At 37.5% G+C, this 16700-nt stretch overlaps 1 protein-coding gene across 2 annotated transcripts in view; it reads right to left on the reverse strand.

Moving 5' to 3' along the window:
* Window positions 1-1397: 1397 nt before the first annotated feature.
* LOC119771482 (inactive ubiquitin carboxyl-terminal hydrolase 53-like) overlaps window positions 1398-16700 on the reverse strand; it is a 48955-nt gene continuing 33652 nt past the window's right edge. The window contains exons 12-17 of one of the 2 annotated variants that reach the window (XM_038267510.1): window positions 15989-16135; window positions 12403-13204; window positions 9246-9313; window positions 3313-3376; window positions 2535-3205; window positions 1398-2317 (exon numbers count right to left, since the gene is read on the reverse strand). In XM_038267510.1, the coding sequence (XP_038123438.1) occupies window positions 2241-2317; window positions 2535-3205; window positions 3313-3376; window positions 9246-9313; window positions 12403-13204; window positions 15989-16135 (1829 nt within the window). In that variant the 3' untranslated portion in view covers window positions 1398-2240. Of the gene's footprint in view, window positions 2318-2534; window positions 3206-3312; window positions 3380-9245; window positions 9314-12402; window positions 13205-15988; window positions 16136-16700 lie in introns of both variants that reach the window. The other variant, XM_038267509.1, reaches the window with a different exon arrangement.

Here is a 16700-nt window from a genome sequence, read left to right on the forward strand (position 1 = left end):
AGCAATGTTACAGAGAGACCAGACAGGTCTCTGAGTTTTCAACACAGTCCAAGCTCATGGCTGATTTTTTTGGAAACCTGAAATATTACATGAGATTATACAAGTGCTTGTATCAGCACAATCCGACTGATAGATGATCAGTAGATCTACCTGATCACAGGTGGCAGTGTCTCGAATGGGACAGGGCATCACTTTTGGATGAGAAACCATGGGTTGTGCAGACGTTGAAAGGACTCTGCATTGGCTACCGTTGTCACCAGGTGAGCTTTTTGATGTGGCAGTGTTACTGACTGTCCAGCCAATACAGAATTGTGCTAAATCTTCTAAATAGTAATGTGAAAAGCCCATATACAATTAATAACATGAATCTAATATTGCGGCACTGTGGAAACATAGGCCTAGTTTTAATCTTCATAAAGAAACAAGAAAACAAACCCTCAGGTCTTTGGTGGTTGTATTATCAAAGGATGGTTTGCGTGGGCTGTGGTACTTCAAATAGATTATCCTGTAAGTTCTGCAGACTTGAATCCCATTGAAAAGCTCAGGCATTAATAGTCATAAACCAGAATCTCAACAACTAGAGGGCACTATTAAGAAGAGTGGGTTGCTGTGCCGACGAGGTTCTTCACAAACTTTTAATATTTTCCTTGAGTGTCACTGCAAGTTATTGAAAATATGTTGAATAACTTGAAATCGAATAAAGAATAACAGGTCTAGATTCCTAAGTCGTTACATTTCTACATTCTTTCTATTTTGCTTGGAGATAATTTATAAACCCTATAATTAAAACATTCCATGTGTAATAGAAAGCACATGCTTACAGAGACTCTAAAGTTTCTTAGCACTAAATGAGGTCTAATCCTGTACTACATCAACTTGTTTCTGAAAAAATAATCACAAAAAAAAAAATGCACCCACTAGTCCTGGAATGTCTTGAGATTTCTTACCTTATTTAACCCAAAAGGAGAAAAATACCAAAAATGAAATTTCCTGTAGTCAATTTTTTAATATTCTATATTCAGAAACCTTGTATGAAATTATAAAGACAGGTTAAGAAACTGTCTAGATATTGAATAGAACCACTTCATGTTTAAAATGTATAGGCACCTAAAAACAGACATATGAAACAGTTTACCATATGGTTAGGGTGAACCTGACATGAAAAACATTTGTTTTTGTTTTTTTCTGGATATCAAAAGTGAATATTAGCTCTTTCTAAGTATATTATTATTACAAGGGTTTAGTACCAAAATGTAAACTTGGAACACTACTAATATAAAATAATATGCAACCAGTAAGTGGCAGCAAATCCTATCTTTTTACAGCATATCACTGTTAAACAGCTCAGCATTTCAGTACCAAAACCATGTTAAAATATGACCACTCATGACCAAAGATATGGTTAAATAAAGCTGTTTATTTAGACATCAGTTAATAAAAAATAAAATTAAACTTTACAAAAAATTCTTTAAAATCAAAGAGCTCTAGAACTCAAATCTTTGTCGTTTCACCTCGACTTAGAAAAATAGTAAAGGCACTGTGCATTAGTCTGCTGCATATATATAAATATAAAACATCCAAACCAAAAGGAAAGTAAGCCTCTCAAATCTGCTCTCTATACGACTGTTAAACTGCGACGCACCTACGCCCATAAAACGGAGCGAGAGTTAAAGGACAAATGGAACAAAAAAAATATTGAATGAAATTCACACACTGAGAAATAAACAGAGCAGGATGTGCTGTACAGTTCCCGATCAAATTTTTCATATAATCTTCTGGCCTAATTTTGATTTTATTTTTTATTTTTTTGCAAACATCTCATCATTAGCAACAAAACAGTGACGGTAGAACAAACGAGAATGGGAACTTTCCTGAACATAAAAAAAGAAAGTGAACTCGGGCAACTGCACATTAACACTACAATGGGAGTAGTGAAATAAAAGACAAAACAAGGAGAAACATGATATATATCTGTGTGATTTGTTATTTGAATCTCTCGTTTGTTAAAGTGGCTTAATGTGACGCATTCTTCATCGGTATAATTCCTCCAAACCTACAAAGTACTAAAGACGTTTTGTACCCTTAGCTCTCTAATGTGCGATAAAGACAAGCCTTTCTTTCTGCAATCTCTTTGGCATTCTGTTTTGTTACACACACTTTGAGGAGATCCACACATTCCAAAGAAAGAGTCAGTGTAGCAGTCAATCCATTCGGCATCCAGTCACAGGAACAATGTTTGATCATAGGAAACCATGCTCATCCAGAAATTTGGGAGTAACTGGGTTCCACTTTGCAATAGTCTTAGCAGTAGATTGGCCTGCAAAAAAAGAAAAGTTAATCATTTTAAGTAATTGTAAGTAATACATGTAATTTATATGGCATATTTTACAAAGAAAAATCCTCTAGTGCCTTACAAAGCCACCATAAAAATATATTTTTTCATCTTTAACAGCAAAATGCAGTTCAAGTAGAAATTTGTCTTTCCTTTTGCTTTTGTTAGAAAGAAGGCTCGAGTGTGGACCATTTTTCCATACCTGCTTCTGTTCTGCTTCTGGAGGTTTCTGTGGGCTGAATGTGAGCATTTGTAAAACTGTGACCCATTCCTTCTGCATCACTCTCCCCTGATGAGGATGGGTCGTCTGCTCTCCTGTAGACACCTGGTTTCTTGTGGTATTTGGCCCGGTAAGTGTCTGTCATGCAGCTGTCCACGGAGAAGAAAGTGGTTGGGAGGACCATATCTGTCAGAGAGGAGGACAGGGAGTCTGTACCGTCGTCTGGTTGGGGTTTAGGACTTGGTAATCTGTCCTCGTTCTCGCTGGCTGAAAGATCGTTCCTCTCCTGGTCTGAAGAGCCTGACTTAGAGCTGGCATCGGAGGAAAGCCTGTGTTCAGTGGGTGTCTCGATCCAACGCCGGAGGACAGACAGAGCGTTTTTGGGCTGGCTGCGGGGAGAGATGCCAGACAGGCCGGGTTTTGGGGGTAGAGGTGGATGATAGCTGTGTGACAAAGAGTATGTTTGACTGGATTCTTCTTGCTCAGAGAGAGGTCCAGCAAGATCATCAGAGCTGTTCCACTCAGAACTGCTGGTTTTCAAGGAGTAAGGAGGGATGGGACTCGCAGGGCTGCCATCCAGATTTTCTTCTTGCTCACTATCCAGGCCATTGTTCTTTTCCAGGATTCCAGGGGTGTATCTGAAGGCTCTTTTTCTTTGTAATTGAAAAAAAAAAATGAAAAAAATGGCATTAGTACCGAAATTGTCAAAAGCACCCTTTTTTTCGTATTACACCATGGAATTATAAGAAATGTCTGCTACCTCTGCATGGGTTGACCACTGAGGATGTTGACATCTTTCAGTTCTGGAGATTTCCTTCCTTGCTCTGCTGAACAGAAAAAAAAGCAAAACAGGTACTGTGATTGTTTTTTGTTTGTATGTGATTTTCTTTCTGTCAGCAAAGACATGTTATCTAACAGGGGTCATGGGGAGGCCTGCTCTGCCTGGTGCCGGGAGAGGAAGTATCAAACCAGCCAGTCTGGCAGAGCGCCCCCAGGCCCCCTGTGTACCAATCTGACTGTCTGATGCAGCCAAAGTACACGGCCATTCAAAGGGGGGGATGTGAGTTAATGTGCAGACCCAGTCAGCCCAGAACTACAAGTTCTAAAGGCACGACAATGACCTAGAATGAACTCAAACGGAAACTAAAAGAGAAACAAATAAAGGGGAAATGACTCTAAATAATATTCTTAGGGCCATTTAAGTAATCTTGAGCTGAATTGTTACCCCGACAACCTGTCACATTTTGTCACATCATAACTACAAACATCAACAGGGAATTAGTATTTAACCTTGCCAATTCAACACTTTATAGAAGCCACCATTATCTGCAGTTAGTTTTTTTTATTTTTTTTATTTTTTTTATAATGTAAACTTAAATGTATAGAAGGCAATCTTTTATTTCCGGGTGGATCATCTAAATAAGTGGTCCTCCTAATTGTCAATCATTCTGGGGATAGTTTTACGCAAGGCCATCCTCATGCTCGTCCAGTTAGCTATCTTTTTCTGATCATGCGCACTTTCAGCTGCATATCTGTGGTGAGCTACGGTTTCAGACAGTCCTTGAAGCTCACCTTCCTCACTACGGTTCTTTTAAAATGGCAGAGGTCGTAAGAGAAAAACTTTCTCTAAAGTGTATGAGGAGAAAAGAAAGGCCTCAGAAGAGGCAGATATATCCCAGAATATTTTGTGCAGAGAGCTCTCCTCGCAAAGCATTCTGGGATTTGTTGTCACAGCGGCCTGTTGTCGCTACCCGACAGTGGTGACTAATAAAGATGGCGCAGTTACAGCACAGTGAAGGAAGAGTTACGTGACCAACAGAACAAAAAGCAGTGATCATTGTCCAAACGGTCAGTTAACTGAGTTTGCTATATAGTCCCCGCTGTACGTGGACACAGTAAGCATGTATGAGCTATGAGAACAGCACGTTTTAAACAGGCCATGCACGGGGATAAATGGGCTCATTCATGCTCTTGAACGCGCATTTTTTTTTTTTTTTAAGTGAAAAGGGCAGGTCTCTTAAAAAAAATCCTTTAAGTTGGGTTGGCAAGATGATGGCTGCTAACATTAGTTTTTAAGTCTTGCCATAGTTGTTGGACCTAATTTTAGTTTGGACTTTGGCCAAGCCATTCTAAACATGTTTCTTTTTTGTAATTCACTTTTTATTGGTTTTTACACATATATAAATTAAACAAAGACAAACACTGAACATCCACAAGTGAACAGGGGAGAATTCTTACTGTAGAATTTCTAAGTAAGCCCCCCAAATTTTCATAAAGACATCCTCTTTATCTATCATTCTATAGCATAACTTTTCATAAGAGGCAATCTTGGACATCTCATTAAACCATTCAACCATTGATATGGTACTTGTGTTTTCCAATTGCGTAATATTATCCTGCATCCAACCATTAGAGCTGTTCGGCACCAATTCTAAACATGTTTCGATCACCCCCACACATCTTCTCATGGAGTCAAACCTAGTTTTCTTTCTCTGCAGATAAACAGCATCACCCACCGACATGATGTCACTAACCTAATGTTACATGATGACCTAATCTGATAAAAGCTGTGGTGTGTAAAAGTGAGGAAATGAAGTAGATAATGTGGAACATTAAGTTCTGACATGAAGTGTGTCTTTTTTTTTCTGCAAACACATGAGACATAATAAGAATTAATACCTTTCTTTTCACTTTATATTCATATAGAATTCTGAACGGTAGAAAAATTCCCCCCAAATCCATAATGAGGGTCAAAACCTCAAAAAAGCTAAAAAGTTATAGCATGGCTGGTGTGGTTTAAAGGGACGCAGACAGACAACAGCTGACTAGCAGAACCAGCAGGAATGAGTGACTAAGGACCATCTGTAATGTGTCAGCATCCCCTCCCTCTGTTTCTGCTCGCTCTCTGTCCAAAGCATTAGTGCCCAAATCCTTTGTGCTGGCATGCAATTACACTGGGGTCAGACTCGTAGACTTTAGATCCCCTACACAACACTATTGCATTTTTAAGCCACTAAGTCCATGCAGACATTTTACAATTTGATGCCCCTGATCTGCAGTGTTGAAATGCTCCCGTAACAATATGATTTTCAACAAAGAGGGATGAAGCGGGTGGGTGTGTTCCCTTCGGAAAATCCCCATGTCATCATGATCACATCCACCTTTCACACTGAAATGCTTGCAGGAAATATAACAGCTTATCCTGCACTGGAAACCATCCAAGACTGTTAATATGAAAGCTTATTTACTACAAAGATCTTTAAATCAAACATTGGACAGCTGTATTGATTTGAAGCAGTTCCTGACATCAAAGTAGAAAAAACTCATTTTATTCTCATGTTATTGCAGCTCAAATAGTAGACACCAGTGAAACAGATGTATTCTGAATGTCCTGCTGGGAGACCTTCTCTGTGCTCCGATTTCATGGATTAAGCTGTGCCTCTGGAGCAATTAGGACCTAAAACTGCAGCAAACTGTGTGCCATAAGATTCCTCCCAACCAAACATTCCTGTTATCGCTGGGAAGCATCATACCAAGTCTTCTCCATATATTTCTTCAGTTTTTTTTTTTTTATAGAGATGGACCCTTCAAGTACAAAGGGAGAAGAATCCTTTTATAAAGCCCTTAACTCCAGGTTTTTAGTTTATTGAAATATATATATAATTTTTTCTTAAAATCCAAAAAAAGTTTAATAACTGACAGACTATAAAATATCTGGTCAATAGTTATAACTAGGGTTGGATATGTGTAGTTAAAATGTAAACTGACAGTTGCCCTCCCGTTTAAATGCACTACCAGAGGGGATTTTAGACTTTAATGGACTTCTGGAATGTCCTGGTGTGACTCTTTAAAAAAAAAATGCTGCCCCTGTTGTTGAACTCCAGCCAAAATTGACTCTGGACACATTTACTGCAGCTTGTCATTTCAATTTGCAGGCTAGCAGGGTGTAAATACTCCAGATCTTAAAGGTCCCTTTGCAGTAAAATTTTAAGCCAGATTTAGCTTTAGCAGTTAATATTTTAAGACCTAATGTCAGACATCTAAAGGATTCCTTCTTAAACGTTGTAAGACTGAATAGAAAGAATTTAAGCTGGGTGAGTTTTAGAAGTAATATCTTATCTTTATTTCAACCAATATAGGTGTGAATAAAGCATAAATGGTAACAAAATCGTTTAGCTAAAACAGAAAATGTAGTCATGGTGAAAACAGTAAAACTCTATAGTTAAGCAGTTCTCGCAACAGTCATTTTAGGTAATGCTCTATGGGGTCCAAAGGGCCCCATACAGCATTACACTACACTACACTACTACATTTAGGGCTGGACAAAAATACAATGCATCAGTATATGTTCCTATATATCTTTATTTAATAACAGTGATGACTTTTAAACAGATTTCAAGTATTTTAATTTATGTTACCATCAATAATTCCATTGTTTGCAACACACTGCATGCAATCAATGACGTTCACTGCAGACTGGGAGCCTGTGGCTGCAGCTGTAGGCTTGGCTCAGTGGTACGCTAAGTTATAACTGCTTTGGGTACAGAATGAGTGACCATAATAAAGTCCCTGCTTTGCATGACCTGTACCTGGCATAAGGTGGGTACACATTTGTAAAACAGACCCACGTCATCAACCCTGCATGAATACCTTCAACTGATTAGATGTGTTTGGTTTTCAGACATAGCTCTGAACATTATAATGCATCTCTGAATTGGTCTCATCTTTTTTCAATTTATACGCAAGACTTTGCTTTAAAATCAAAGATGCGCTGCTTATGCTTCGATTAATTTTCCACTCATTTCTGAAATTAAAATAGCCGTAAATTTAAATCTTGATTGGTTTTAGTTTGGTATTATATATAAAATGTACTGCAGTTTTTGTGATACACAAAACACACACAACAAAGTTTGTTTTGAATGGAAACTGCTGTAGAGGTAACTGCTGTACATTTTTCTGAGTTCTGTTTAAACACCACTCTCTAGCAGGTAAACTGATATTTTCTGCTTGGTAGGGCACAGCTGGGTAGCTTTTACAAGCTCACTCATCGCCAGCTCTTACCTTCAGGATTAATTCAGAGCAGTCCTGTTAAGAAATTTTAATGAGGGACTTTTTTTTCTTGTTTTTTGGCTAATCTAAGAGATATTTATTTGTCTTGTGTTGTGCTGTGCTGTGAATGCATGTATGCAGCATATATGTGCTGGAGGTAAAACAGTTGTTGATGTCTAATCCTGCACCCAAACTAAGTAATAAAATACCCCTGGGAGCAAGATCCCTGCAGCAAGATTCATACAAGATCAAGATTTTTTATTTATTTATTAATAATTAGCTATGATTTTTCAAATTCGTTCAAAGAGCAGACTTCCTTTAAGTCAAAGTTAAAAACCCATTTTAAAATGTGCTAACTGGGGTATTAGCTTAAGGTTGTGAGCCAATTGTTTTACTTTATTTTTTTTTTTTTACTTGCATTTATTCTTTTTTTTTGTGGTCCAATTATTTTACAATTTTTTTGCTTTCATTTTTTTCTATTTCATTATCTAATTCAAGTAAAGCCCTTTAAATTGACCATGTACTGAATGGTATTCTACAAATTAAATTGCCTTATCTTGCGGATCTAGAAAATGAACCACCAATCTGTTAGAAGAAGACATTATTCACAGCATACTGTGAATTAAAATAAAACCTAAATGCTCATATCTGACTGCAAGTTCACTAAAAAAATAATGCAACTGCTTTTAGCATTTACTTAATCATATTTAGTTACTTTAACGTGATTGTTTTATGTCCTACCCTGCTAACAGGAAACAAGTTTGTTATAGCAACTAAATATGTTTAAGTAAATGCCAAAAAAAGTTGCATTATTTTTTTAAGTGTTGAATGTTAAGGCGGACTAGTTACATAGGGTTTTAAATTTTGCCGGTGAGGAGCCAAAGTGTACAGACCTCGGCACACAGCAGTTTCCTTGATTTATTGTTCAATCACTAATGTTAAGGTCACTTAACACTGCAGATCCTGACAACATGAGCAATAGTTTTTCTTCAATGTCAGAGAAAATCCAGCATAAAAGGCAGATACTTCAACCCACAACATTGTAATTCATTTAAAATGTATTCATATAGATTGGTCATTGTAGAACTGGGTCTCTTTATGAGATGCCACAATGGCTGGCCTGTTTTTGTAACCATGGTGTCTCCAGGAGAATCCATCTACATAATCACTATATGTAAATACACTTTGTATAAAAGTAAATAAATTAAAATATTAATTTGGCATTCATGCCTATGATGACTGTTTTAAATATATATATTTGCAATCTGCTTCCAAATGTCATTGTGGTTCATTTTATGCTTTATTATACAAAAACTGATAAGAACTCTGCGTTTCTTGTCTGTTGTCATGTCTGATATGAATGATATTTTAAATTGCCCCTTCGTTTCGCTGGATGAGATTTCAAAAGTTCAGCTTTGTTAGAATATTTAGAATCAAGGATGAACTTTCCAGCGACAATATAAAAATATCTTTAAAATAATAAATATCAGCAACTTGTATTCATTCTGGTGGCCCTTTCAATTTAATATTTAAAAAAAATCTAAGAAATGAACACATATATGGTATATGAAAATAAAGGGAATCATTAGAACAAGATATCAGTTTTTTCTATTAAAATTATATTGTGTAAAAATATTGACTTACCTGTAGAGAAACCAGAGTACAACACAGCAGCACTTAAATCCTCACTTCCTCTTGGAGGAAATATATCCCTAAAATACAGAGGGTATACATTATTCATTTTTCCCTGAATGATACAAAATGTACATTATATTTTTTCCAATTGCTTCAACAAAGTTAAATTTACGAGGAAATTAACTCCAAAACATTCACAGCAAACACATCATTGTATCCTTCCTTTTTTTGAACATGTAAAAATCTCCCGGGACGTCCAAATATGTTCTTATCCTTAAACAGCATCAGTTTCAAAAAGCAGGAATAGCTTAATTTTTTTTTTTTTAAGTGAAGTAATTTTCATCTTTTGTGAAGTCGTTTAGAAATTGAAGACATTTTAAGAAATTTTCTAGCCTAACTGGGTTTGAGATGTTTGGATACAGAAAAAAAAATGGAGCACTTCCCTCAAACTTAAAATTTTTTTACAGTTATTAATGAAACAAAAAGTATTTAATTAATTATTCATCTTTAACATATCTATCATTTTGCAACAGATGGTAACTGAAGAAAAAATATGAGAATATTTACTATCCTTTAATAATGCATTGCAATATGCATGATCTTCTAGGAGAAGACAAAATATTTGAGAGAAAAATATTGCATAAACCTTCATACTGTCAGAGAGCAGCTGCTCAAGGTGGAGCTGCTGAAGTCAGTTTCCCTTTTACATTACAAAATCAGCTAAGCCAAGAAATTATGCAGTAACTCCGTATCAACCTGAGGAGGGCGCCACTAATATGTTGTTTTTTTTGACAGCAAAGCAAGGTTTAAACAAATAGCAAGTACATGGTCAAAATAATGTTTTGCGGGTGATTAATCCTTTTATCCAAAGAGAGCTGCACTTAATTCAAATTTGCCAAGTCAAAAACAGCTTTGTTGTTGTCCCGATAAAAAGATATATAAATACAAGAATATATTAATTTAAATGTGCTTGTTCAAAGAAATCTTAAGTTAATTACTCTTAAATTGGAATATTTGCCTTCCAGAGTTACCACGTCTGCTCAGTATGAGAAATAGCTGCAATGAGTCAATGCAATCTATATTTCCTTCAAAGGAAAACATTTATCACTTAAAATTATAAACTAAATTTGATAGCATTGTTTTACTACTAGGATCAAGTTGGAATAAATGCAATCACATTTCTATTTCCATTTGTTATAAATCGGTGCCATTTGAAACTAAACAAGTGTTCAACGACACATTTGCCGCAAAAGTGATAGCTACAAAGCTAGCAGGGTGAACTGCGATATTGTGATATCAAAGTGGTTTTAATGTGAAAGAAAAATATTATAAAACTAAGCTCAATCTGAATAGCTGCCATTAGATGATGTTTTTTGGTAAACTAACTGTTGCTCATAACCTGTCCACTGCATGGCTATTCAATGAGAACAATAAAATAGACCCAAACCAGAAAAAGCACAATGTTGGAATTTTGTCTGACATCCCCTAGTTTACAACTTAACATGCTCATAACAGATTTAAAGGAACCATTTAGTTTTCTGCCTCCAGTCCTTTGCAGTCATTGCAGATACCAGTTTGTTTATCAGATTCTTGAATTCATCCATACCACAATCATTTTCACTTCAGGTTCTGTCCTGTAGCAGACCCATGCCCTGCTGGCATAATCCTAATCTAACAAAGACAATACCTTTAATCTCAGTGAGTTATATTGGCTGATGATCAGTATTCTGCTTAAAAGCTAAAATTATTTGATAACGCTAAGCTGCTAATATCTTGTATACCTACGAAAAACTATACATCTGTCAGAATATTGAAAAAGGTATTGTCGAGATAATACAGTGCCTCAGAAAGAATTGTGATACTGAATTTAGGGGAAGGTAAGCGGTTTGCTGGGTCTAATTTGGATCATTATCTCCTAACAAGTCCTGCAAACCAATGACAGCCTGCCATGATAATGTGTGTGAATATACCTCTTTATGGACCTCTATTTATGGAGTGATTTTTCTGCCAAAACGTTGTGTACAAAAATGCATGTTTCGCACACACATAAAGCATGTTGCAAATGCATAAAGCATGTTTCACACAAACAAATCTTATCACTCACAAAAAAACATGCTGCGCTCAAATAAATCTTATTGTTCACAAATAAAACTTGTTACAAACTGTCCTTAAATGTTGCACACACACAAAAAATAGTTTTACAAACAGGACTCTAACATTGCACTTAAAATATAATTTGTGAATTGTCCCCGAGTACAAAACGATCTCTGCTCGCATATAAAACAGCCTCTCCTTGCGTACGAGACAATTCTTCACACTCTGGGGTAAGTTTCTGCCAAAAGGCACGTGATACATGGAGAATTGTCATTCTGACTAACCGACAGCAGGGGGCCCCATACAATCAAAACAACTGAAACGTGCAGGTGTTACGTCCAGCTGCGTTTCCCAATCAGATATGGTTTCCTCTGCATCGCCGCACTGCTTTGTGTGTGTGCATAAAATCACTCCATATCTATTCTTAGGGTGCATTCACACTAGTTCATTCATATTCATATGCTGTTACTCGCCAGACCTATTGCCAGCAATCGGCATGGCGGGCGACAAGTTCAACTTATGTTACTTCAGGGTGTCAAATAAAAGGAGCGTCTATCTGCTGCTCACTGGTTTCACCCTACATGACAGCCACATCAAGTCCCAAATTACGACAAGACACAAAATTTCTGATTTTTTTTTTTTTTTTTACTCTAGCTATTGATGCGTTGCTCTTTTGTTGCTAGAGGCCAAAACCATGCCTTGGTTATGGATGTTCCTCCCATTTCTGTCCCTGGAACCTTGGCTGCTGTCTGTGTCGTACCCGTTGGAGAGGTGCTCCAGCTTCCGGCTTTGGTGGCCGCTAGAGGCCAAAACCATGCCTGTGGCATCGCTAGAAATGTGTCAGATCGCTGTGTGTTACTTTGCTCCTGTGGTGCACCTGTACATAGGGATAATGGAAATCTGTTGTTCCGGTCACTGTAAATCTGTCTGTCGTGAACACACGTTTGGAAGCATTTTTTTTTTTACGTTCAATTATTTTAAAACAGCCTCTGAGACTTGGGTTTTAAATGTTTATCAGAATTACACATTAAAACCATAAAAAAAAAAAGGTGAACCTGACAGTTGACCTCACCTCATCAGTTGTAGTTCTGGTATAGGCCGGAGATCTTTAGAAGAAAGGCCCTCTACAACAGGAGAGTCCAGGTTAGCTGAGCCATTGCTTAGTCTGTCGCTGCTCTCGTACCCCGACTCGGTTCTCTGGATCTTCCAGTTTTCATTGCGCACTTTGTGTGGTGCTGAGCCCTTTGACCTGTCCTTATCATGCCCACCCCTACCCTCTGAGTCTAGTGAGCTTCGACTACCCCCAGTTTCATTCCTCTGCTCATCTTCGTAGATAGTCATCAGGCTTTTTGGTTTGCGGTCGTCCCATGCCGCCCATGCAGTGTCTTTGTCCTGCTCTGGTTCACGAGACGGTGAATGACTGCTTGTTCTTCTCCGTGGACTGGGCAGCCTTTGCTCCTCTCTTCCTGAGATCCCACTGTCAGCACTACTTATAACACTGTCCACATTCAGCGCCTCCCGCATAGGCCTCCATGCTCGACTAGAGGGGTTATGGATGTTCCTCCCATTTCTGTCCCTGGAACCTTGGCTGCTGTCTGTGTCGTACCCGTTGGAGAGGTGCTCCAGCTTCCGGCTTTGGTGGCCGCTCCTCAAAGTACTGGTACTGGCCGGCACTTGGAGTCTGGCGTGGGAGCGAGGCGGTTCATGAGAGGAACGCGGCGGATCATGAGAGGAGCGGCCGCCAAGATACGGTACCCTTTCTGTCCTGATGGGGCCTTTTCCTTGGCTGCTGTACAGCCGGGTCTCCAGGTATTGCTTGAAGCCATTCTCTGGAGGGGAGGCAGAGCGGGAGTAGGTCCTGTCGTATGCTGGATCTGATGGAAATAAATAAGATAGCAAGGAGATACAGTAAATATTTATACAGAATTTATTAAAAGCATTGAACTTATGATCAAACAACTAATTCAACATATATTGCTCTAGATTTTGAATTTATACTTTGCTTTAATTTATGTCTAGAAGACAGCATCTTGTAGGGCCGTGCAAGAGTATCAATACCACTTAATACAGTTTGTAACATTAAATAATTGGTGAAACATGGAGGGTTTAGCATCATTCTTTGGGGATACTTCTATTCATTCGTAACATTAGGGAAGGCGGCAGCTGATGGAAGCATAAGGGTCTCCATCCAATACAGCCAAAATATACAGCCGTTTTTGCAAAGAAAAAGGGGATTCTATTAGGCTACATTCACACTGCAGGCCTTAATGCTCAATAACGATTTTTTTGTGAAGTCCAATTGTTTTGATTGGTTGTTCACATTTCCAAATATATGCGACATGTATGTGATCTCCTGTGTGAATTGAATTCATAAAGCTTAATTGTCCTGCAGGCGCAGTAGAGGATGCAATGACGTCACAAGCAAGTGTGCATTGATGGTAGCGTCGGAGCACATCTAAAGATCTTTCATTTTATTCCCAGCTTCATCCAGTGCATAACAACACAATCTTCTCAAGAGGGTTGAAAATAAAGACTGCTCTCTGCACTAATGTCCGCCATGTTTGTTTTTTTTCTTGCTGCTTCTGCGTAGCAAGACGAAGAATAGTGACCTTTGTCGAGTATTAATGGTGTACAGGTCAGATGAATGCAACGTGGAAGTTCACACACAGGTCGCATTTGAAAGGACCAGATGCGTATCGGATTCAGCCGACATAGCCAAGTGGCCTGGGTCACATTGGAAAAATTCTGATCTGTGTTTTTCAGACTGTCATGAAAAGATCAAATACAGGTCACATGTGGGCAAAAGAAAATCTGATTTGATTCACTTCAGGCTGCTGTCATCAACACAGAGGCACTCAGTACAAATATAAAAAAAATTACGTTAAAAACAAATATAAAAAAGAAAAAAAAATCCAATTCCAATAAAATCAGTTTAAACTTATAATTGTGTCAAAATGAATACAGACCTATCAATTGTAAAATTTACCCACAACAGTAGATCTGTCCATGTTTAAGCAGTTCTCTCCTAAAGCTGCCGGCAGACTACACATTTTTAACACGCTTTAACATTTAAGTGGCTGAAAAAAAGCTATTTTTTTCAACTTTGTGTTTTAAAGCTCAAAAATGTAATTTAGCAATTAATAAAACTGGAGGTCCTTGTGAATAAGCCTGAAGGAGACCAAGTCACATGATTTTGCTGACTGTGTGCCAGAATTAAATTACTTTAAACTTGGCTCTCTCTGAACTTTTCCCTCTATTTGAAATATACCAGCGTTTATACCAGAGTTTCTTCTCCCTACTAAAAGTTATTAGCAGTCCACATAGATATTGATTATTCCCAGATCAGGGAAACCCAGCATCTATTAAGTTTCCAGGTTTACTCTAAACAAAAAAAAAATATATTTTTAAGAGGAAAACAAAATCAGCCATTTTCATAATTAGAAAAGAGGCAGATTAAATGTTAGATTCTATCTACAAGGAAAACAAGCTGACACTTAGAGAAAGTTCCTGAAGTTAACAGGAAGTCTGCTCTGTTTAATCCTTTTGAAGAGCGAAATTCTGTCTGTCATAAATAGTAGTATTGCTAATCATGCTGTGATAAAGATGGTTTAAAAACACTCTATAATCATGTTTTTTATTTTGAGAATGTCTGAAATCCTGTTTGACTGTAGAGCAGCTGAACATAAACTGTTTTCCCAGATACCGTGTATGATGTTCCCTATGGTTTTCCCAAGCATATGTACATACTGTAAAACACATAGTAGATTTAAGAGAACAAAATGTTTTGATGTGGAGCACTTATACCTTTATCGGAGTGAAACAAGCAAGAAATCCCTTAAAAGGAGTAGTTTATGTGTAATACAGCTGTTTTTAACAGCTTTTAACTGCATGAAACAGCTCAGTTGGATAATCTAATGTTTGTACTGCTTTAGCAGGATTGCAGTAATCCAGGAGCAGCTCTCACTTACTTCCTCATTTGCAGAAAGTCACATGTTTATTTTACAAACATTTTCCCCATATAATAAAAAAAAAAAATCATAACTTCCTGCATTTAAAATGACACTTTTAAATGTAGGAAATTTTAAAAGCTATTGAAATTTTGCTATCCATTCATAGCCCTCAGACAGAAATAACGGAGATCTAAAAACTGTCAGCAGGAAAGTGATTTGCTTAAATTCAGATCGGAACCAGTTTTCAAATTTCCAATTAATTCATCTCTATCAAGAACTATAGTGATATGTAGCATTTGATGTTACAAAAAACACTATTAAACAAGATGAAGCAAATCAGTCAAGTCACCATTTAAAAAACACAAACCCAAGTTGTGAAGTACATTAGAAAACGTAGGCTTATAAGTTTCAGTAATTTTAAATATAAGGAAATTTGTCTCTGTTTGGATTTAGGGCTTTTCTTGTTTTTGAAAAAGAAAAAAAAAAGAAAAGAAAAAATCTTATTGATGTAAACATCCCAGAGCAAGAAACAGAGTTTGAGAATGAAAGCAAGGAGGATCAACTCTGGCTCAAACAGACGTCAGCAGCTTTAATCCCCTTTCTGACACATTGCTCCAAAACGGAAGGTTACATAAGGGCTCGAAGAGGGAAAAGGGACAGCACTCCATTCAACTCGGCTTTCTCATGCCGAGTCTTCCATAGACCCACCTCTGTGGCGTGGGTCCGGCCTCCGCTGACCACCCCTGTCAGCATCTCTCCTGACTGGATGCATTCCTCTCAATTCTCCCGCTCTATGGGCAGCTTCTCTGGAAATTTCCCTGATGCGACCCTTTGAATCGCTGGTTTCACGTTTCACTAGAAATCAGCAACAACAAAAAACACAAAAGTTATGCAACTTAACATATTTTACTTTTGGGGAGGAAAAAAGGGAGGTAATAAAGATAAGAAAAACACCAGGAGATCCCTTAGCAGGACCTGGTGGAAATTTCCATCAGTGCTTAAATCCTTCAGTTTTAGTTTACATGGTAGGAGCTTTTCCCACTACTTTCTGTTAAAACCTCACTTTTATGCTTTCAAGTCTGCAGCTGCTGAAATATATTTAAAGGCCGATAAAACAATTATTAATTATATTAGGTTTTATTAAAAATTATTTTAAGATTTTACAGGGATTTCTTTTAAATCCATGTTTGCTAGCTATGATTTTTGTTTAAGAATTAAAAGCGCTGTATAAATGTTCCCTTTTCCTCTTTAGATCATCATCCTCTCATATTTCTTGACCTAAATTTGTGTGTTCCAGTTCTCCTTCCTGTCCTTTTTTTCAGTACTTTGTGATAATAATGTTAAGCTGCATGTGTGCAGAACTGGCAACTCTTTGTGACCTTTCTACTCAAGAAGAGTCCCCAATCCCTTCTGCGTTCCT

Source organism: Cyprinodon tularosa, unplaced genomic scaffold, assembly GCF_016077235.1.
Source record: "Cyprinodon tularosa strain WSP-4 unplaced genomic scaffold, ASM1607723v1 ctg674, whole genome shotgun sequence".
NCBI lineage: Eukaryota > Metazoa > Chordata > Actinopteri > Cyprinodontiformes > Cyprinodontidae > Cyprinodon > Cyprinodon tularosa.